A 22,291-nucleotide genomic window follows, 5' to 3' on the forward strand; every position below is an offset into this window, starting at 1 on the left:
ATACTAATGGGGCTTGAGGAGATTTTGAGTACACTCTCAGTTTGAGAGATTTAAAATTCTAAAAAAAAGAAAGAAAAAAAAGGAACAGATTTTGAATTCATAAACCGTTATTTCATTAGTGCAAGATTTGTGTAGTTCAAAGAACTTTACACAATATATTTTGTACTCGAAGTGCATTGACAGTAGAGGAAATTTATGGCCTTCGCTCATAACACTCTGGTAATATTTTAGTCAAATAAATTAAAAAGAATAAGAAGAAAAAAATAACTCCGAGAGGGATAACTTTAAAAAAAATCAAATTTATTAACCAGTGCGAAAAAGTCTTTTCCTTTAAAAGCCTTCCCTGTTAATTAGTATAAATAGGTAATTTTATGACAGCGAACTTATATTGCTTGGTGTCTTGAGATATATCTGCTTGGAATTTTGAATTAGAAAAAGACAAGGATTGAAACGGCTGACAAAAAATAATTTTAATGCATAAAAAACAGAATGATTAAGATGCCTAAGATATTTGTAACTACCCACAAGGAAGGGGAATAACAAAGATTTTTAAAGGAACTGAGCTTAGACCTGGGTCACTCACAATGTTGCATTCGGCAGGAACTACTTGGATGGAGAAAAAAAGTAACAAACAAATTTTTAAAATCCTGCATACAATTTTAAACTGTGTTGTTATTGTGCTTGCATGTACATTCGCACTCTGCAATGAGGAAGCAAATAAATAATTTCTCTTTTTTTTCTTGGCAACTTGACAGAACCCTGCTAATAACTGCGCAGGTTTAAGCTTTGCGATTGATAAGAGAGACACTTTACTGATGAGATAAAAGAGATAAGAACCAAGTATTCAGCCCGCATTAAAAATACATAACTTCATAACTAACTCAATGGAATACTCGAAATAATGAGATTATTCACTGTTGTTTAACATTGAAAAAATAAATAAATAATGGAGAGGAAAGCTGTCTGGATTACTAGTGAACAAAACGATGGACGAAAATCGAAGGGCTTAAATAGGGGCATTGATAAAATATTTCTGTCGAATTCGATGGTGTATTTTTATCAAATAAAAATAATTAAGAAAAGAAAAAAAAAGAAAAAAAAGAACTCAAAATATTTAATGATTATCTTAAAACAATAATATTTATTGATAGGGAAAACGAAAAGCTAAAAAATTAGAAAAAATAGTATATGTATGAGATACATAATTAATTAAATCTATTAATAAATGATAATATAATCATATTTTTTTATTTTTTAATCAAAGAATTATACATGCTCGGCAAAACTGAATCAATTTTTTTAAATTAACTTAATAGTAACCACCTCCAACATTGTAACCTGTGTTAAAGGCAACGGGATTGAATCTGTAATGAGATTTATCTTGTCTGACAGCTCCCCCAAAGTTTCCGGGAAGATTCCGATGATTTGGTATAACTGGTTGATAAGCGGAGTAAAGGGGGTTATTATAATTGGCTGCCTGATTGCCTCTTGCATTATGAAAACCACCTCGATTGGGAGTGGCTACAGAACCGGGTTTCTTGCCAGCGGCACCACCACCTGCAGGTAACATTTAAAAAAATGGGGGATAAAAAAAAAAAAAATAATAAAAAAAGCACCAGCATGGAGAGGTGAGAACATCAGAGGTGGTGAAAGTTCTTGGAAATTGAAAAATAATAAAGAAACGGAGGCATAATCATTAATTAGAGAGAAAAAATTGAAACCCTTAGAATTAACATGATTGAAGAAGTTTAAATAGTTGTAATATGTTCGAGGTGAGAAATTTGAAAATAAAAATAGGTGGGAGTTCAATAAAGAGTGCAAATAATACACAGAAACTAAAGAGTCACTGATTATAAGACAATCAGCCTGGATAGGGGAGAATATTAAAATAAGTAAAAAGATTTATTATCTCACATTCAAACTAAAAATATTGCCAGTGCTGAAGCTATCTCTTTCACAATTAAAAAACTAAATGAATAGAATATTTTGAACATTTTTGGGGGTTATCCAATTCAGGCGAGAGTGGACATTTTATATCAGCTCATCATCAATATTTTCATACCTGACGACTCATAAGATTTGCTCCAGTTATTTTCAAAAATCGAATCTGAGGGAAGCACCTGTGTCATAGTTTCAAGTTGAGTTAAACCCAAAAATGGAAGAGGAAAGTTTCAAGCAGTCCTCTTTTTAACAGATGACACTGAATAATAGAATTACTTCTACTGTACAATAGTTTTTATTTGCTGGTATTTTGATTTTCAAAATTGATTTTAAATTTCCGATATTCCCACTTCTAATGGTTCAATTTTATTATAAAAGGGTTGCAGTTAGACTAAAAAAATGTAATTTTTGTTGATCAGTTAATGAATGACGATTTTTGTTTTCCTTTTTTTGGATTCACCTACATTACTTAAATATGCTGAATCAATTGAAGCAATGAACACATTAATTAGAAGTAGCAGCATAGTTTTAGATTGATGAAAGCGGAAACTTTCCTACTGCACACAAAAATCTACAACGCTAGGATGATTTTACGCTCGGAATGGGGAACTGAACCCTGCTATCTCATTTTTCCCCCAGGGTAGGTCATGGACCTGGCAACTGAGCTGTTACTTTAAAAAACGTGTAGATTGAGTAAGAGAAATGAATACAGGACTGTTCATCCTTCTTCAATTAAAATTATCTCTTTCAACAAAAAACAAAAGTATCGCTTCATTATCATTGTTTACTTGAACACACATTCAATTGATTTATCTTGAATTGCTAAATTAAATTTGTCAACGATTCTTAAAGGTCCATCACTGGCTCCAATTTTTGCGTTTCAGATAAGGTGACAGCCATTTCCAGTATGATGAATTTATACATCATTTCCATGAAGGGAACATGGAAAGTAGTGGGTTTGACATAGTATAATAAAGTGAACAATCTAAAAATCATTCTAGAAAATATTGTAACCGAATTTTGAAAATTACTGTGAGCTCTGCCAATTGAAGAAATTTTTAGTGTGAATGTTCGAGTAGGACAAAAAGGACACAAAAATAAACAGTGCCAGAAATAAAAATTAATAAATAAATTAAAAGGTCCTGTGAAAAAGAAAGAAAAAAAACAGGCAAAATAGTTAAACCTAAAATTTCTTCTTCAGATTTTACTCCTGAAAAACAATAATAAATAAACTGAAGAAAACATGACGGCCAATCTAACTGTAAAAATTCAGAAATCAAGATCAAAATTAGGAAAAAGGTTAAAAAAATATAAATAAACTGGTGAATGAATTTCTTCAGACTTCGGAGGCACCTAGATTAGAAGAGAAACAAGGAAAAAATCTGATGAGTCTTGAGTGCTCCGCTGTTTGAATAATAAAATAGAAAATAAATAATTGACCCGAGTCCTGAGAAAATTATGAATGTAAACAACAAAGGGACAAAATGAGGTATTTAAAATTAAAAAATCTTTCACATCAATGTATATATTAGGCATCAACTTTTAAAAAATAATAATAAACAAAGTGCGTAAACAAATTCGAACCAGTTGGAGCGGATTCAATTGTGAAAAACTTAATACTGATAAAAGTAGTTATTAGTTAAATAAATAAAAAGAAATTCATTAACTGGCTAGAAAAGAGAAAAAAAGCAAGTTTCTTATATTTTCTGAAGGGAGAGGGATTTGCCCACCGTGCAAAAAGCTGGATTTTGGCTAAAAGACAGTAAATTTGTGACGCATCCACTGCAATTATGTTTACATCTACAAGGGTTCCCCCCCCCCCTAAATTTGCTTTTCCTTCCTCTCAGGAATAATGTTGCCCTGATGTTGAAATACAATTCTTCTGGGAACAGAGGGCCTAACCCTTTATATGATTTAGATTTCTTCCTTAATGAAAGAATGAAACTTGAATGGCCGTTTGAGTTGAAAATGAGATAAGTTGCGATAAACGAAACTTTAAGAACGTTTGATGAAAGTAAGATATCAAGGCCCTTGGAAAGTCTTCACTCTAATTACTTCATATAATGATAATAAGCACACTGAGTCCAATGTTTGAGAGGGAAAGTGAGTAGAAATAGGAGAGAACGGAAAGAGGAGAAAGGGATAGCTACAGGGAGAAAATAGATGATCAAAATTTCATGAGGATACAGATGAAAGTTGTTGGCAAAAAAGGGAAAGCGAAGAAAAGATCAAAAATATTACTTTTAAAGAAAGGTTTGCATAGTAATAGATCAAGAGAAACAATTGAACAAAATAATAAATAAAAATTATATTCAGTTGGAAACAGCTTGTAGAATCTCGAAATCATCATTCTGAAAGAAGAAAAAATAGATAAATAAAATGTTACATCAATTAAAAGGTAATTTGTCAATTGAATTTAAAAAATTAAAAAATAAATTATTTCCTCGAAGGAGGAGCTAAATAAGTATCAACCCTAGAGCACTAAGAATATTACCAATTGCGTCTCTGTACCCTTTCAGCCACAAAAGGCACATGTTTTAAAGACCCCTGTAAGTCCTTTAAACCTGAGGAAAATTAAAATCTATATTGTGCGACACATGTACCAGAGTTTTGGTTAAAATAAGAATATTGTTATTGTCAGCATGAAGAGAGGCATCAAATGAGACCGGGAGATTCTTCATAGTCACCAAACTTACTTGATAGGTAGGTACATTTTAGAATGAAAAACGAAAAAGTCTAAGAAGATTCTGAGATATCTTTGATTTACCAGAGGAAAATGAGATAACATTAAGCTTTACTCCTGAGAACCATGATAGAACATACTTAAATTAACTGCCAACACCAAGGCTTTAGTAATACAATTATTTTCTAGGTCAGTATGTGATGTAATAATAGAGCAAATTATCATTTAAGTCATCTTAATCTTAGCAAGCACATAGCAGGGTGTGGGGGACTCTATGTTCCCCTAAAAGCAAGAAAAAAGAAGAGGAGGAGAGTGGGGAGAAAACGATTCCCCTTTCTTTCTACCAACCAAGGTTCCTCTTTCCCCCACAAAAGCCAGGCTACAATTCTAAACCTTTGCGTAAATTTCTCAGATGCTACATAACATTGGATTGTTTGACACCTTTGCCACCATTTTAACGACCTTACGTACGTTTCTGCAAAAGAAAATAACGCTGCCTGAGGCTCCTTTTCCTACTCCATAGGTGCTTAATGTAATACTTAAACGACACTTTAAGTACGAACTAAATAAAGATAAACAAATTTTGCACTAGGGCAAGGGCAGATGGATTGGAGTGAGCCGAGAATTGTAAAGAAAAAATTAACATACACATACCACAAATATCATCAGAAGAGATGTTTATTCATAGAAATATACAAAACAATGTCAAAATAACAATTAATTGGATAGTATACAGACTAGAAACGTAAAATTTACATAATTACAAAAACAACATAAAACTACAAAATAGAGGGCAACGCAATGCAAAAAATTTTCACATAGATAGATGCCATTTAGCGATACACTCTGTAATTAATGGAAACTCTCTTGATGAAGGCAAAAAATTCACCCCATTACTACTTGCCATGAGAGTGATGTGTTTTTTGAGGAATTTTACAAAGAAACTGATCAAGTGGACAATTGCAGTCATGTTTCGGGACTAATTGATCCTGTCATCAGTACAGCGCAGGCTTCTGATTTCCTGCTCTTGGGCTGTGAAAACCTGATTAAGAGAGATGATGGAATCAAAAAGTTCTGGAACAGCCCATAGTTGTCATCCTGATCAGGCATATCCATCATTATTCAAATCGGCATATCTCTGATGGAAAATTGTGCTTACAAGCTTTGATATACAATGTATCATAATAAATGTCATTTAATCCAAGATGACAAAACACACCCATTTCCTGCCAAAAACATTCAACGACGATATTAACCGTTCTAAAATTTCAAACTGTTATGAAGGTGAATAGATTCTAGATAGAGGTCTAAGGTCCATAGGGATATGATATTATTTTAGAGTAAGTATCTGGGTACTCCTTATTTAGAGGAATGAAAACTCTATTCAAAAAGGCTTTTGGTGAGATATGAAAAAGTAGGATGGTAAGTTTTAAAAATCCATTCTCTTTTGCTGCAGTTAGAATTTCAAGGGAATATGGCTAAACTTAATGTCATGGTCATCATAATTTTTGAAAAAAGATAAATGGGAGAGAGACGATGCATTTATTTTAAAGCATACGACCGAAACTAGACACAGGCATGTTTAAAGCCAGGGTCACACAGGGTGCAGGCTAATACTTCAAATCATTTTAATTGCGGACTTCTTATGAATCAGAACCAGAGAGTAGAACATTTTTATAGATTAGAGTTGGCTGAAAGAGTTCCTTAAAGAAAAATTGAAGACTTTTGTTTGAAAAGGACCGTTCTCTGTTACAGTATTTCTGAATTTCTACCGACATTTTCTTTTTTTAAGAGGAAAATATTGGATTCTTAAAACTGAGATGACGTTCAATTATGAAAAATATTCAGTTAAATTTCTATCTTCTGAAAAGCATTTTTTTCCTGCGAAAAGTTAATGCATAAGAAAATTCTGAAACATCCTTCAGAGATGCTCATCTCGCACTCAAGCCCTTAATTGCTCTTCACTCACCGACCAGACTTTTGGAGACATTCAATTAAAGGACACTGGTGCCTGACAGAACTGCTGTCTTGACATTTACTTGCCGCCTGACAGAATACAGATTACGAGGCGTATTTCTTTAAAGAAATAAAAAATTACATTAGTTACCGGTATAGGGACTTAAGTGCTTGACTGTGAATGATTAATCATGTCTCAAAATAAACAGAGAGTACCATGAAAGTCAAGAGACGAGCACAGATACAACTGAAAGAATAACCCCAAGTTGGTTTTATTTTTGTTCAATAGCACATGCGATTAAAAACGGTTGGAGCTAGGTACGACAGAGAGAGAGAAGTAACAGAGACAGCATGGGAGAATCAGAATCGATACAGGTAGTAATACTAAGTTTTTAGTCATATTATGGTTAAGCCATCAAACTTGATCAGTGCAGGGCTCATTTTTTCTACTTGCAGGGTTCATTAGTTATTTATTATTTATAATTTCCTCTACTTATTTTGAATTTTATAAATGAGCAGCTTTTATTAGGAAAGTCTCAAATGATCAATGGCAGCAGAAATTCAAGTGCAAAAATTCCATAAAGCAAATAAGATTCTATTGCACAACAATCACACTACCTTCCATCAAACTAAAATACATTCAAATCAGTTTTTAACATAATTTCTTTCCCAAATATATATTATGATATTCCTTTAAGGAATTTCAAGGTTCTTGTGAGAAAAACTTGACACAGTGGAACATAACAAAAATACATAGAGAGAGAACTGATCGAGTTTAAGGAAGAAAAATTTTCCTTGAGAATCTGAGCCTTAAACTAGATTAAATTTGACCGACTTCACTTTTAGATTGCTTATTTAACAAGGAGACATCGTTAGCTTGAATTTTGTCCATTCGAAGAACTGCCGCCAGGTGTACTAATTTTCTGTTTTAGTTTTTCAACACGAAGCCACTGATTATAGGAGATGTCTACTGCTGCATCAGCCGAAGTCCCATTCAAAGAGTGAGGATGGTGGGTAAAATGATGATTTAGAAGGTGTAAAAAAAGAAAAAAAAGGAAAAAGGAAAAATAAAAATAAATAAATAGAATAAATAAAATAAATAAATCAAAGAAAAAAAAATAAAGAGAAGACAGCAAAAAAGGCGAGTGGAGCAAGTTAGCAGCTAGACCTGTTGATCGTTGCGTGGAGGAAAACACCAATCCTGACAGTAAAGCGCTGGTAACGAAAAATTTTGGAAACACTGAAACTGGTATAAGGTTGGAGGTAGCATGATACTCAGATTCACTCAAGGGGTATTGGTGAGTTCTGCATCCATCCCAACCTTTTGCAATATTTTGCTCACAGTTGCAAAAAAAGGGGGAGAAAGTTAAAGCACTGTTATTTAGTAAAAGGTTTCTACTAAATTAATGTTGTAATGGATATGGGGTACTCAAGCTTGGGTGATTCCCTGCACTTCCTTCCGATCATTTCGCAAGTGTCCACCTCTACAGGGAACCATTACCAAAGAATAAAAAAAAATAATGACAATGAGGTAAGCTGGGAGGAGTTGTTGCCCTTAAAGCTGGATATATTCAGGGCACCAGCAACACTAACCACACTAATTTTCTTTATACCCGAAGCAGGACTAAGAACTTTTTGTGAGATAAATCAGTAAAAAGAATCATGTTCAAAAATTCACAATTTTTTCACAGAGGAAAACCTTAAGTTGTATTTTCAAAATAAACTCTTAGCTCAGCACCTTTAAAAAATAAAATAAAAGAATAGCATCCTGTCAAAATTTCAATTGCACGAATTTGTTAATTTGGATTCATTTGAAATTGGGCCAGGTAAAACACTTTCGTTTTTCTCAAAACATTCTCAAACTTCATTGATTTTTAATTCTCTTTTGAGTGATGTTTATCATAGGCAAATTTTTTTTTCAAAATCCTACATTAGGCCTCTGTAAATACCCACCAAAAGGCTAGAAAGTGGCATTGTTTACAAACGAACGAAATCCTGGATCCACCTCTTTGTAAACTAGAGACTTTAAAAATTACCCGATACAGGTAAGAAAGCAACTTTTGACGTATGCTTTGTGATGGCTTTTTGGAAAAAGGAGACCAAAATTATGAAAGGAAATGCTTTAATTAATATTTTCTTGTAAATTCTGTTGGGACAGTTGCAGGTGCAATGATTCAAATCTTACAGGCTAGAGAGCAAATGAACATTAATTTGGCGAATTCGTTGATCATATTCCTCAGCAAAGTGTTTTGTTATGGTGGTAAATTCAAAATAAATTACTTCAGTCAACTGAAATATTGCACATGGAAAATCACCTTCATTGATCCGGTTCATTCTTTAAGGAGGCACCATATTTTTGTCTATGGGTTTTTAAAAAAGAAATACGCATTTGTGACTATGGGAACTGTCTATTGGAAAAGGAATTTTCAGGAGACACTATTTGTCACGATTTGTCGGAGATTTGGGTCAAAAAATTGGATTTTAAAATTTCTCCAAAAAAATGCTCTGTATTGTAATGTACTATCTTAGACACAGTGTACCTTAAGAAAAATTTCAAGTCCAGGTTGGAGAGAATTAATAAATTTTGATGGATTTTGGGAGGAGGCACCATGTTCCTCCACGATTGACATGGAATAATTCTAGGAAAATTAAGTAATGAAACTTCATAGTATAATTTAAGCCATTTGGGATTATCACATTCAGACATTCACGACAGAAAAAAAAAGAAAAAAAGAAAAAAAGAAAAAAAGAAAAAAAAAGAAAAAGAAAATAGAAAATAGAAAAAGGACAACTGAATTGCCTTTTTCCTTTAAACTTCCTAATGAGAGAGAGTGATGGTTCTTGATATGGGGGTTAGTGTTTTGAATGAGAAAACTCTAACAGGATTTTCAGGCAATTAAATAAAAGTTGTATTGTTTTCAAATGAAATTTCAGCATTAATTGGCATTGACAAGTGGAACAAAATTTTTTGGCTTCATGTTGGTGATGTATTGATTTTTCAAAATAGTGTCATCGCTGGTACATAAGCGTGATGCAAAATTAAGGAGAAAGTTTTTATGGATTCTGAAAGATGTGATAATGATCCGTCGTGAGAGGAGAGAAATTTTGACAATTTTCACTGACCGGATCATTACGGTACTTTGCAAATTTGAGAAAATTCTCATGAAGTGTTAATTTAATTGATGACCTTGCATTTGAGTGGTGCTGGTCTAAATTTAGGGACTGCATTTTGCACTTAGGATCTACTAAATCTAGCTCATTTTAAAAATAACATATGAGGACTTATATGTAACAATAGCGGTTGCTGAAATCCGCTATTTTTAGGGAAAACGCTTCTTTCGAATTCTCAAGCCCTCAAGAATGCCTGTGCAAAGTTCCAGACTTCCAGCGCAATTTTTCAGCGAGATATGAACTGAAAACCATGTTATTACAGCGGATATGAGAATCCACTGTTCTCCCCGGCCGGCGCGGCAGGACACTGTGAAGATTCAAACACTTTGCGATAACTGCCAGCGCACAGGCTGCAGCTGACACTCAAATGATATGTATCGGGACCGTCTCGCCAGAATTGATGAGATTTTAACTGATTTTATAATTTGTTCCTTATTATTGTTGTTGAAGTTACCGACGGTTTAGTTTTTTGTTCAATTTTATTAAATGACTCAACATTGACAAGCTTTCGGTTCATTTCAATCGTTTTACCAGCTTTACCCTTCCTGAAAACTCTGTTTCATGCATAAAAAAATGTTTTCAGCAAAAATGGCGGATGTCACATTTTTTCCAAATCGCTGTTACTCCTTCAGTTTTTCACTTACATAAATCGTAAAATGTGTGTTTTTTCCAGGAAGAGTTGCTCTTCATAGAAATCTTTATAAGAATCCTCTCGGTTCTACGGGCGGCAGAGTGCAAAGCTTTGAAAACTTTAAATGCGATTTTCTCACAATGTGAAAACTCGACATCCGCTACTGTTACATATAGGTCCTCAAAAGTGCCATCAGATTCCAAGTGCAGATAAAAGATTTTATAAATAAGTCAGGAACACTAGTTCCTTACTGCAAAATGCTGTCCTATAGACTCTAAATTTTGAGCTAAAAGAAGAATAACCTCAGATAATGTACCTTGGTAAGTTCATAACACTTCTCAGTCATGATTCTGAAACATGATGCATTTTAACCGAGGTCACTTTTTACATAATACACATTTTTCGGTCATTTAGTCAACTGATTCAGTCAAATAAAAAAAAATTCATCAGGCTATTTAAAGAGTAGATGAGTGTGAATGAGATCTAATTGATGCCACTAATTGCTAATTCGAGCAGAAAACCTGTCTCTATAAAATCACAGATGAACTGTATTCAGTCTCAAAATTTTGCTAGTTGTCTTTTTAGCGAACCTTTGACCCTTTAGCAACAATAAAAAGGACCTCCTTGGAAGGACCTCCTTTAAGATAAGGAACTATTCAAAACAAGAGTAAGCGGCAACTGATCATGATAATAGAGTGACGGAAACTATTTCTCACTTAAGGCAAGAAGCAGTAAAGATAGAGAGAAAAAAAACTGATTGCTAGATGACAAAATGAGAGTATGACGAGTGATATTTTTCTGTTGGAGTGAAATTTCACCTTGAGAGGAGTGAGTCAAGTGACAGAGAGTTACCAAAAGAATAGATGAGGAAAAAAAGCAACTGATTGAAAACTTGACGATAATCAATACAATGTTTTAATGATGTGCTACTGAAAATTGAGAACTTGCTGATATGCTTTTACAGAGGAGTCATCAATTTCAATGAGGTCTAGCAATGAGGTTCAGATTGCATAATAAAAATAAAAGGGTGTTATTGGAAATAAAGACGCACTGCCTTCGGCAATTGAACATGGTGTCACCATCTCAGGCTTATCCAAAAACTTTGGAAACTTATAAATAACTCAGGAAAAAACTTGTCAGAATACTTCTGAGTCAAAGATCAAGAACCCAACCAATGATTGGAGCAGAAAGACCTTTGAGCACAGTAAATCACGTTTTATTTTAAGAGAACTTAGAGACCAGTTCTAACTCCGAAATATTTGAGGTGTCCCAGTAAACACAATTAAGGATTTGATGGTCCAATTGTTATCTTGGCTGAACTTATTGTAAATGACAGATCCCTTAGCATTAGCTGGAAAAATGCCAGCTGGTATGTAATATTTTGCCAGCACAGTTGACAGCACAGAAAAAGATGAATTGCAAAAAATAAAAAACTGAGACAATAACTCATACTGATTCGATTTTTACGGGTGTCTTAATCATCTAATGGCTGGAAATCTTTATGAACGTATCCTTTTCCCGACGAATTAAGAGCTGTGATTTACAGGGCCATTTCTGTAAAGCTACGCTCTTGTGGCACATAATAGGAGAACCAATGAATTCAACACAGAGCAAAGGAAGTTTGAGAAATCTCAAAATAACTTCTACTCGAAAAAACTGTGCGCCCAAGGAAACTTAAAACATGGGTCTTCGCACAATATTGGGACAAACATCGCCTTTGGCAGAGTTATTATTCATTGGACTATAACATTTACTCCACTTATATTCAAAATCATAATCATGCAAAAACCTGAATATTATGAATAAAAACTGAGGATAAGGTGCAAATCAAAGGGTATAACACTAAATACATACGTATTTTTCTAGAAAAAAAGAAACAAACAAGGAAAAAAAAAACCCAAAAAAATAATAATCTCCCGGGAGGTTGAACGTTACCTGTTCCCTCCGATTATTGAACCTTTTTCTCATCAAATATAGAACTAAAAGGCACAGAAGTTTTTTGAAAAAGATGATCACACAGGAAAGCAAGGATCAAAAACAAAAATTTTCAGAGAAAGTAGGTTGGGGTGGATATTAAGGTAGCTAAAAAAAATGAGAGGAGGAAGGAAGGTGAGAATCGATTAAATGCTGTAAAGAGGAGTGGAGGAGATGAGAACAAAATATTGTGTAAAAGAAGAATTATGACTGACAAAAGAAAAAAGAAATTAAGAGAAAGAGAGAAATTGTCTAATACACACAACTATACTTATACCAACGTCACACCTGTATAGAAGAGAATGATTATCACCAAATGGATGGGCGGAGGATTTTTTAGGAGTTTCTAAATATGTAATAAAAAAAAGAAAAGAAAACTTTTTCAGCCGATGAAAAAATTTTTCCCCTTGAACTGAGAGATACAGGGTAAAAGGTTTAGAAAAACAGATAGAGCATGCAAAAGATCACTATTTCACTGCAAATGAAGTAGAAATAGTCAAGGAGTTTTTCCTTAGGATAATTGCATCAGTAACATTTTAATCATACGACTAAAACTAGTATGGTTGATACGCTTGATGAGTTGGGAACGCAACATTTCGTCTTCCGGCCTTAGTCGGACCTAGCATACGCGTGAGAAAAAAATAAAAAATAAAATATTACACAGAAAATAAACCTGTTAAAAAAACATTAGAATACATTTATGCTGAAAAAATAAAAAAAAAATTTGACACTAGATACCTCCAAATTGTTGAGCTAAAGAGAATGAGACATAAGATTGCATGAGTAAAATATTCTAGAACGTTCTTGACACCTTTTAATGAAAATCATTCACTGTGGTTACGATGACTTTCATTTAAAAGTTTTGTCATCATATAAAAACTGGGCAAAAATTATGCAGTTGCATACTTAACGCTTTAATTTTCTAATAAACCAACAGATTCTGCTCAATGAACACTGAAACTGTGTTGAGTGCTTTTTTCCCCAATCAAGAAGAATCGAATTTTCAAAAGGTTTCAGGAAATGAAGGAATAGAGGTAAGAATTTAGGATTGGCCAAAATAATTCATCATGTTTTTACTGACCTTCCAATACAGAGTTGAAAGAGATAGGCAGAGAAAGACTGAGATAACTACAAAAAAGCCATTTATGATAGGCACGATGGCAAATAAAAAATTGAAAAATCAGAAAAAAAAAAAAATGAGTAATATGGTTTACTTGATGCTTGCGGTGACAATTCACGGTTGGGAAAAATTTCCGGACTTATCAGAAACTTGTAACCTTGTCTGGGTGATATTTATATACTTTCCTTGTATTCATTAGCTCACAAAGGTCTTCGGGTATAAAAGACCATACTCCAAGGTCAGAATATTGTTTTATGGGCAAAAACCATGCACTTTCATTCTCAACTTTGAACTCAAAGTATCGAGGAAAACTATTGCTTTTACTGAAGACAGTAGTTATCGATATATATAAGGGACAAGATCATCAAAAGGCATTTGGCAGGGTGACGAGATATCTTGGATTACAAAATACCCTGTCTACAAGGGTTTTAAACACACGATTCCCTGACTTTTCATTGTTTTTTTGGGGGGCATGATTTCTTAAAAGAATTATTTTCATGAAGATTTAAAGCAAGAAAAAAATGTAATGTCTTAGCTGGAGGAAAATAATTCAAAGTTCTGCAGCAAAATTCCCTGACTTAACAAGAATTTGTCACTTTGTTAGGCTGTTTTCCTTGTACTTTCCTTGCGTATATTATGGTTATTTGGTTTTTTCCCCCCTCCAATCTTGGCCACAAACATGCAGGTCTCAGGTTTTCTCTTTGTTATTTTTTAAATTATTTTCCGACTGACAATTACTACGATTTGAGTCGAAACATCTCGCATTTTTAGTGTTGTATATTTAGCCGTGTTTCCCGTTTTCCCCCTGTTTTTTTTCATATGTACATTCATTGGCCCACAAAGATCTTCAGGATACTGGTCTTTTAATTTTTATCTATCAACTAAGATCATAATACCATTTCATGGACAAAAGTAAGTAATTAACAAGAAAAACATTTTTTAGCATGAATAAAATAATAAAAATAAAGGGAGGGGGTGTTTCTGGAAAGAGAGGGAAAAGAGAGGATAAAAGATAAAAATACCCTGATCAGTCATCAACCTATGGGACACATAATGAACACTCACAAATAAAACAAGAGAAACATGGACAAAGAACCACAGGTAAAAAATAAAAAACATAAATAAAAGTTTCGCTAAAAAAAGCATAATGAAACTTTAAGGCTGAAAAGAAATTGAGTAAAATTCGACACGCATAATGGGGCTCATTAAATAAATAATAAGAATAATAAAAAAAGATGGGTAAGAAGGTTGGTAACTTTCAATGAATTAAGTAATAGAAGGATTAGCAGTTGCAGGAGGGAAATTGAAGAGAAGCCCTAATAAGCACCTTACAGTTAAGGAATGTCAAAATATTTCCGTTTTAGGCCTTGTCCACATGAGCGTGGTTCGCAGAACTTGTTCCCGGAACTAGTTTCAGCTGAGCTAAAACTTATTCCTCAAAACCCCAGAACTTCCTCTGTGCTCCCCGCTTCTATGTTTCTTTTGTTGTGAATTTGTTTGTTTTTTACGTCCTTTATGTCTTGCCATTTGTTTTTGTTTCTCTCACGGCCGCAGTAATCTATTATTTTGCAATAATTGTATAGTTTTGTTGAAGTTCCAGTTCCAGTTTGGGCGAACTCGTGTGGGCAGCATCCCTCGTTTTAAGGAACAAGTTTTGGGAAACTGAGCTGTTCGGCGAATAAGTTCCTCGAACTGCACTCGTGTGGACAGGGCCTTAAGTTTCAACATATCATGTCATGTGCACTCTTCCTGTATTCTAGGGACGATGAACATCAGGAAATATATAAAAAATGAATAAAAGATACCTAATTTTCAGCATTATGAAAGTAAACACTTCGCTACAGGAAAAAAGAACTTGCAAGTAGTCTTGATCAGAAGAAATGAACAAGTAACATTCTATTGGATTCCACAAACTACTTACTTAAAACTTGTTGAGTTTTGGTGTAAGTAAGCGACTGAGGGTCTCAAAAAACTCACCGAAAATTGATGTGGATTTATTTTTCAAATTTGAGTATAATTTTAGGAAATAAGCTATCACAACAAAATGAAACTTCAAAACGAACATCAATTTGTGATCTTAATATTTTCCCATTTTATTTTCATGGAGGAAGCAAATCCATGTCCAAAAACAGTGTGCCAACAGAAATGTGGGTGTTATCTAAGTAATAGCCTGAGTAGTACCAAATTTATTGGCACCACACTAATCTTTCGGAGTATACTCTGGCGCAACAACCTAGTAGTGATTACAGTGAACTTTGCGACTTCAAAAGTATTTGAAATTTCTTACAGTGAAGCAAAATTAGACTTACGAAAAGGCTACAAGATATTATCCATGATGGTACAAAATTGAGAAAATAATTCAACATGGAGGCAAGAACACTCATAATATGTACTTGCTCAGCAGGTACGCTTGTGAGAAGAAATTCTTTGTGCTTAAAAAAAGTACGGCAGGAGGAATAAAAAATTTAACCGTATTGAAAACATTACCAAACCCCTGTGACTTTTCTGCATTTATTAATTTTTTCTGATGGCCGCTCATGATTAATTACTTTGGCTTTCATTTTCAGACAAATCTGATTTCCCTAACGAGAGGTCCATTGATTTCAAATTGAAGTTTTCACAAGAGTTGCAAATGCCTTACTTCCAAAATTCTGAACTTCCAGAGAAAGGTTGATAAGGGAAGGAAAAATTTTTGAGAACTTACCTCGACTCTGGTTATAACCTGCGTGAAACCCAGCGTAGTATGCTGCCTTTTGTTTACCATGTTCTTCTGCTATTTTGACAGTGATAGGATCTTGAGATCCTTCAGGAACTGTACCGTTCATTCTTTCAATTGCTTCCAAAGCTTCTTCACGACGATCAAATCTAGAAAAGATTGACCAAATTAAGTAAATTTTTGGGAACATTCCTTGCTAAAATGAAATAATTATAAGACGTGTTGTAAACTTCAAAACAAATCAAGATTTCTTTAACCGACTGCAAAACTAAATCTAAATCAACTGTAGGGAATGAAATATCCTTGAAATGCAAAATCATTGATCAGAAAGTACACTAGAAGCAGAAGGGCTCTAGAAAAAATATCTGTTGTAATACAGGCTTCATTTTTATACTTCGCTTTTCCCCTACTTCCAAATTTCCAAATTCCCCGACTTTGAATAAAAACTACTACTTAGATATTCTTTCTTGTACTAGAACTGTTTTTTGCTTAACTTTGGACAAAGTACTTACTTCTAGCAATTCAACCATTAGAAAAAGACAACCAAAAGCTGCTTCCGCTCTCTCAAATGGCACCGGCTGAAGTTGCTAATCTGAGACGCTATTTACAAAAATTCCTTGAGTTTACCAGGGCACTAGTTTCCCTGACTTTCCAGGGTTTCCAGACCTTGGAAGCATATTATTGAAAGAGGCTATACTTGGAGAAGCTGTAAATCTTTATTACAGAGTGCCATTTACTTAGGCTGAGGAGACTCAAGTATTTTTAAACTTATTTTTGCTCCATAGGGCTGAACAAATGCGAGTTAATGCTGTCAATTGAAGTAAAAAAAAAAGACATGTCAGTTACAAAAATGTTGCCATGAAATCTAGCTAGGTTGAGCAAAGAGTATCAAAAGACTCACCTGACAAAAGCGACTCCTCTAGGCATTCCTGTGACTTTGTCTTTTAATAAATTTTTTTGCACGATCCTTCCAAACTTTGAAAACATAAATTCTAACTGTTCTTCAGTAATAGTTCTAATGAAATAAAGAGACAAAAAAAGTAATTAGCAGAGGATGTGAAAAGAGATGGTCAAGACATATTTCCAAACTTACATAAACAGGTATAGATGCTACCATAAGAGTATGAAATAAAGGTTAACAAGCTCTAATATCCAGGATTCATGCGTAGCATTTTCTAATAATTACATAGCCCAGACAGGGATCCAAAAATTTCTTGGCTTTCAGATAGAGGAGCCCTTTACATGAGAGAGCTTGGTGTCAGTCTAAGAACGTGCTTAATAGTTTCATTTATAAAAAAAGACATTGCTCTGGAGGACTTAGTGCACATGAAATAAAACGCCTTGAGAGTTTTCTTCATAAAAAGCAGACGCATTTGAATATCTTTTACATATATGAAAATCCAAGCACAAAAGCCGAATCCCACAGACTGCACGGCTACCTGCAGCGGCAGAAGTTAAACAAAAAGCTATATTTTGACTCCCTTTATCTCCAAGAAATTTAGATGGAACCTCTTCAAAACAGCTTTAAAAATATTTTTCGTAACTTTAATTTTTCATTGAGGCCAAGAAACCGAGTCTACACAAAAAACTTGATTTTACACGAATTTTTAATGGTCTCGATTTACAAGTATTTAACATGGGGCGAACCAGCGTGTATACGTCCACCACGTCACGGTGGGCGTGATTCCGAGGCAAGGGAAAGAACTCATTTCAAATATTTATGACTTTAGAGAGCTTTGTCTCAAAGGTTCCTCAAACTAGAAATGTTTTTAAAAAAATACCTTCATACTCAGTGCTTACTTAGACCTCAAAGTGTTAAAAAGTGAATTAAACAAATTTCATGCATTTACCCTATTTTTGAGGAATTGTTTAAAAATTTTTTTGATGATTGGAACATGGAGAAAAAGCCCCGAAAGTTCAGAAACAATATGAAACGTGTTTCCTTCTCACGCCTCGAGAACACAAGACTATGATGTCAAACCACACGGCCTTGGGTATTTACTATCTAAACTGCTTGCTACGATGAGTTTCCTAAAAAATTGGGAAAAATCGAATTGTCCGACTAGATCCACTTTTATTACCTTGATGGATGCCTGATGATAAGGTGAATAATTTCCAGACTTAGATTTGGGCTCTTTACAACGATTTTTAGGTCGAAAAATGAGTTACAGACCGCTCCTTTCCCATTTTCCTCACGGAGCAAAGGAGCCGCTTAGCAGTGAGCGGAGAGCGGTGCGCAGCAGCCAGCTCTGCTCGAATTTTCCTGGCATCCGTGCTCATCATCATGGCCTATCAGAGCTCAAGATGAGCTTAACTTGACCTAACCTCTACTGGATAAACATGTGGTTAAGATATGGGTAATAGCCACAAGCAGAGACTCCCATGGGGTGTGACGCAAAGACCAACTACTTATACAGCAATCAATGAAAATCGTTTGTTTCCAACTTGAATTTGATGAAACTTTGGCAAGCTTTTCTGGGCTCTAGGACTGGATTTTTTGTTTTTGAACGTTACCATCACTTTGGTCGCAAGAAGTTCAAGGACTGCGAACACCTTATTCTCAAATCCCACATCCATCCAACAACCCCCTTGAAAGAGGGTGCCTTGAATAGGCACCCTCTAACTAAGTAAGTAGTCTAAGTAATAAAAAAGTTAAAATTCTTACCTAGGGAGGTTAGTTACATAAAGATTAGTTTCTTTAATCTCTTCTCCTGAGGGCCGAGCGTAAGAGACTTTCAGGCGTTTATTCTGGACTTGCAAACCATTTAAAGAGCTGATGGCTCTAGCAGCATCTTCTTTCCGAGAATAATTTACAAATCCAAATCCGAAACTATAACCAGTCTGGAAAAAGAAAAAAAACAATGTCAAAGTCAGGAAAAGACATGGAAAACTGACGAAATATTGTTATGAAAGAGAGAATCTACCGACTGAGAGGTTCTCTTTGCAATGAAGGGCAGGTGACGGCAGAATCAAGGTTCACTGAAAGTATGGATAATTTTGGCCATGGAGTTTTCTTAGAAATTTAACATAGTAATCATAATCGACGCCTTAGAATTTCACGCTACTTGATCTTTCATATGACTTGCTAGAAAATTTGAACTTTGCACTTCAAGCAAATTGAAGTTTGCAATGCGACAGTTCACATTTATGAAGCACAAAATTGAAAATGATAAAATTCACGATGTCTACGAAAGAGAGAAACTGTGAAAATTTTGTTTCCTCCATGCTTTCAGTTTGTTAAGAGGCATCATCGCACACAATCTACCAGGTATTGGCATGTCTTGGGCAGGCACAATGACTGTGTGACTGTGACCCCTTGATGACCATCAAGCTTTTATGCACGCCCACTGCTGGGTCAGCAGAAACCTCCTAGGGATTGTCAAACTTGTGCATGCGCATAGTCGGTAGTCGAAATGGGCATAGAGTGACAACTAGTAAGTTAAGAAGAAGTTAGACAGACTCAGCAACACTTGTTTTCATCCTTAACTCTAACCAATTGGCATACAGCTTTGCCACATGTCAACGGTAGTGCTTCCAGGCATGTCAAAAAAGATCAAAGTCCTCGCCCTGTGTTTGACACAATTGCTTAAAGATCCTTCATATTGTGAAAGAACAAACAAGTCATTAACAAATTCAGGAATAGTCAGAATGTCATGTGTGAAGTAGGGACATACTGCTAGATAATTGATAACCAAAAAGTTTGATTACAGGCTCCTGCTGTTCTGATACATTCTGATAATGGACTGACTGTTACTGAGGATTGAGGGATGAATGTAAATGATAGTAAATACTGACATGTAAGTACTTGAAGTTGATACTTAAACGACACCCCAAAAAACAAATATTTCAAAGAAATGATGAAGAATGAACCAAGACCAATGTCGACTAGCCCCACCACAGGGTAACCTCCTGATAACAGATAGTAATATTCTAAGTCAGAGCTTTCATTACAAGTTTCATGTACCGGGGGAAAAATCATGATGTGAGGAGGACATGATAGGGTAGGTTTTAAGGAAAATACTCACTTTGTTATCTTTCATAACCCGGCAACTTTCGACAGGTCCTATGGTTACGAACATGCTGAAGAGTTCCTTGTCCGTCATGTTTTGCGGCAGATAGTTGACGATTAGATTGGTTAATTGAGTATCGTTATTCTGATTGAAAGTAGACATGGTTATTAAGCCTAGAAAAACAATAATAAATAAATGGTTAGGCTGAGAAAAAAAAAAAAAAACTTCACTACACTTCGTGCTCGGCAGTCGGAAGGATCGGCTTTCTTCAATAATAGGCCTTTCAGAAAGTCGATGGTCAAACGCAGGCGATCAGTGATGCGCACACTGAGAACCGAAAAGCAATTGAATAATAAACGTGGGGTATGAAATTGGTCCTTCTTTGTGGGGAATAGAAGAAATTAAATGAGAGGTTTAAGTGGAGCTACAAATTAATTAAATGAGCTATTTTCCGGCTTAAAAAAAGTAAGAGTATGTTGACCCGTTCGTAATTCAAGTTTCAAAATGTGAAAAAATTTCCCACCTGACGGCGCGGTTGAAAGTCTGAGGTGGGATCAGGTGATCTTTGTTTAATCCGATTGGTTCCCTACAGACGAGAAAATTTCGTCCCAGATTTGAATTTTCCTACCTGCGTTTAAAAAAAGAGCGCGCAATTCGTGGAGCGTAAAATGAGCACGAAGAAAATCTTGAGCAACGCGGTGAAACTAAAGATCCACGTTTCGACGGCCGAAGTGCGGAACCACGTATCTCCATTTGCGACGCTGCAGACTTCCTGCCATACTTTACTGTTTCTTTGGAAATATAGTCAACGTAATTTCTTGATAATTTACTTGATTCTTCTTCTCTACGTATTAGCAGAATATTTCTTGTGTGTGTGAATTTCAAGCAACGAAGTTGAAAAAACAAAAGAGAGGCGGAAATTTTGAAACACAGAAAAGGAGATGTGTGGTTTTGTACTTTGGTCATCATTTTATTGATGCTCGCTTGCAGGGCCTAAGCAGATTTCAAAAGTTTTGCTCTAACATTAATTTTTTCCCGAGGTGAATAAAGCAATGACATTGTGATGGCTTGGAATTTTCAGCGGATTTTTACATCCACGCAGATTAGGAAACTCAACGAAGTTCCAGCTGTTCCATCGGTTGTCGGTAAGCTACCGAAACAGTTCCGTTAAGAAATAGTTACGATAAGAGCGCTCTTGCTGATAGCGATCATAGTTTTCGGAGCTGACGAAAATAAGCTGTTGCCATTTGTACATCTATTTCACGGGCCGCCGCGCCAGGCAATTTGATAAACCGACTCACGGGGCAACAGTGCATTGAGTACGAGCTCTCAAAAATCCGATAAGGCCGGCTGTTGTCGATATCATCGCCACTGTCGCGTCGGTACTGCCGCCAGTTTCAATACCTAAGAGACGATATCGATAGTGTTCCGGCAAGAATTCGTTTGAACATCCCTAAGTTACGGTGAAATGCGAATGGACAGGTTTCCATTAAACAATGGTGTAGTGGCTCTGATGACGTGTACAAACTAAATAGGTAAGTCTGATCATATTTTGGTGACTTCAACATGACTGTGGTCAGGATTATTGAAAAATAAATGATTGATTTTGGAAACAGTAGGGTTCTTAACTCTGAGCAGCTTAACTTCATGACCTGTGCACACGTAAAAAAATCAGTTCTAATTTTGACCAATGGAGTCCCTTCCTGAAGGTAGAGTCCCTTTATACCCAGAGTTAAGACAACTCGATTATCAGCTGACTCGCAGCCGGCCTTGGCTGGCCATGGAGGCCGAAACGAGTGCACCCAAACGAACGATATTGAGGGATAAGGATCAGGAATCCTGCGATGTCTGTCACACAAAAACAACAACATCAACAAATTGATCAATTAAAAAGAAAATGAGATTGGTTTGTGAATAATTTCTTAATCTATTTTCATTTTGGACCGATGGAAATAACAATTTACTCTTGATAAACCACAATTTGATAATGTTTTCATTGCTCTTGTTCACATTCGAGGTACCGCCATCTTGGTGCACTCGTTTCGGCCTCCATGAGCGAGAACCAATCAGAATTGGATTTTTTTTTAGG

The 22,291-nt window shown here is 35.1% G+C and overlaps 1 protein-coding gene across 4 annotated transcripts; it reads right to left on the bottom strand.

The window, feature by feature from the left end:
• Window positions 1-445: 445 nt before the first annotated feature.
• LOC109040795 (sex-lethal homolog) lies at window positions 446-20,491 on the bottom strand. 4 transcript variants are annotated; one of them, XM_019056865.2, is made up of 5 exons: window positions 20,218-20,485; window positions 18,858-19,033; window positions 17,094-17,207; window positions 16,181-16,341; window positions 446-1,557 (listed from the first exon to the last, which is right to left on the bottom strand). In XM_019056865.2, the coding sequence occupies exons 1-5, from the start codon at window positions 20,362-20,364 to the stop codon at window positions 1,310-1,312; spliced, it is 846 nt and encodes a 281-aa protein (XP_018912410.1). In that variant the 5' UTR covers window positions 20,365-20,485; the 3' UTR covers window positions 446-1,309. The 4 variants fall into 4 exon arrangements, with proteins under 4 accessions (XP_018912410.1, XP_018912435.1, XP_018912418.1 ...); XM_019056890.2 differs by lacking the exon at window positions 446-1,557 and adding an exon at window positions 1,881-4,292 and having other exon boundaries at window positions 20,218-20,489; XM_019056873.2 differs by lacking the exon at window positions 446-1,557 and adding an exon at window positions 5,285-7,553 and having other exon boundaries at window positions 20,218-20,491.
• Window positions 20,492-22,291: the final 1,800 nt, after the last annotated feature.

This window comes from Bemisia tabaci, chromosome 6 (genome assembly GCF_918797505.1).
Source record: "Bemisia tabaci chromosome 6, PGI_BMITA_v3".
NCBI lineage: Eukaryota > Metazoa > Arthropoda > Insecta > Hemiptera > Aleyrodidae > Bemisia > Bemisia tabaci.

Excerpts from the sequence above, each read along its gene's own strand:
- LOC109040795 (XM_019056865.2), bottom strand. The coding sequence starts at position 20,364 with ATGTCTACTTTCAATCAGAATAACGATACTCAATTAACCAATCTAATC. Across the intron at positions 19,034-20,217 it reads GGGTTATGAAAGATAACAAA|ACTGGTTATAGTTTCGGATT; the intron begins GTGAGTATTTTC and ends TTCTTTTTCCAG. Across the intron at positions 16,342-17,093 it reads AGAGGAGTCGCTTTTGTCAG|ATTTGATCGTCGTGAAGAAG; the intron begins GTGAGTCTTTTG and ends AATCTTTTCTAG.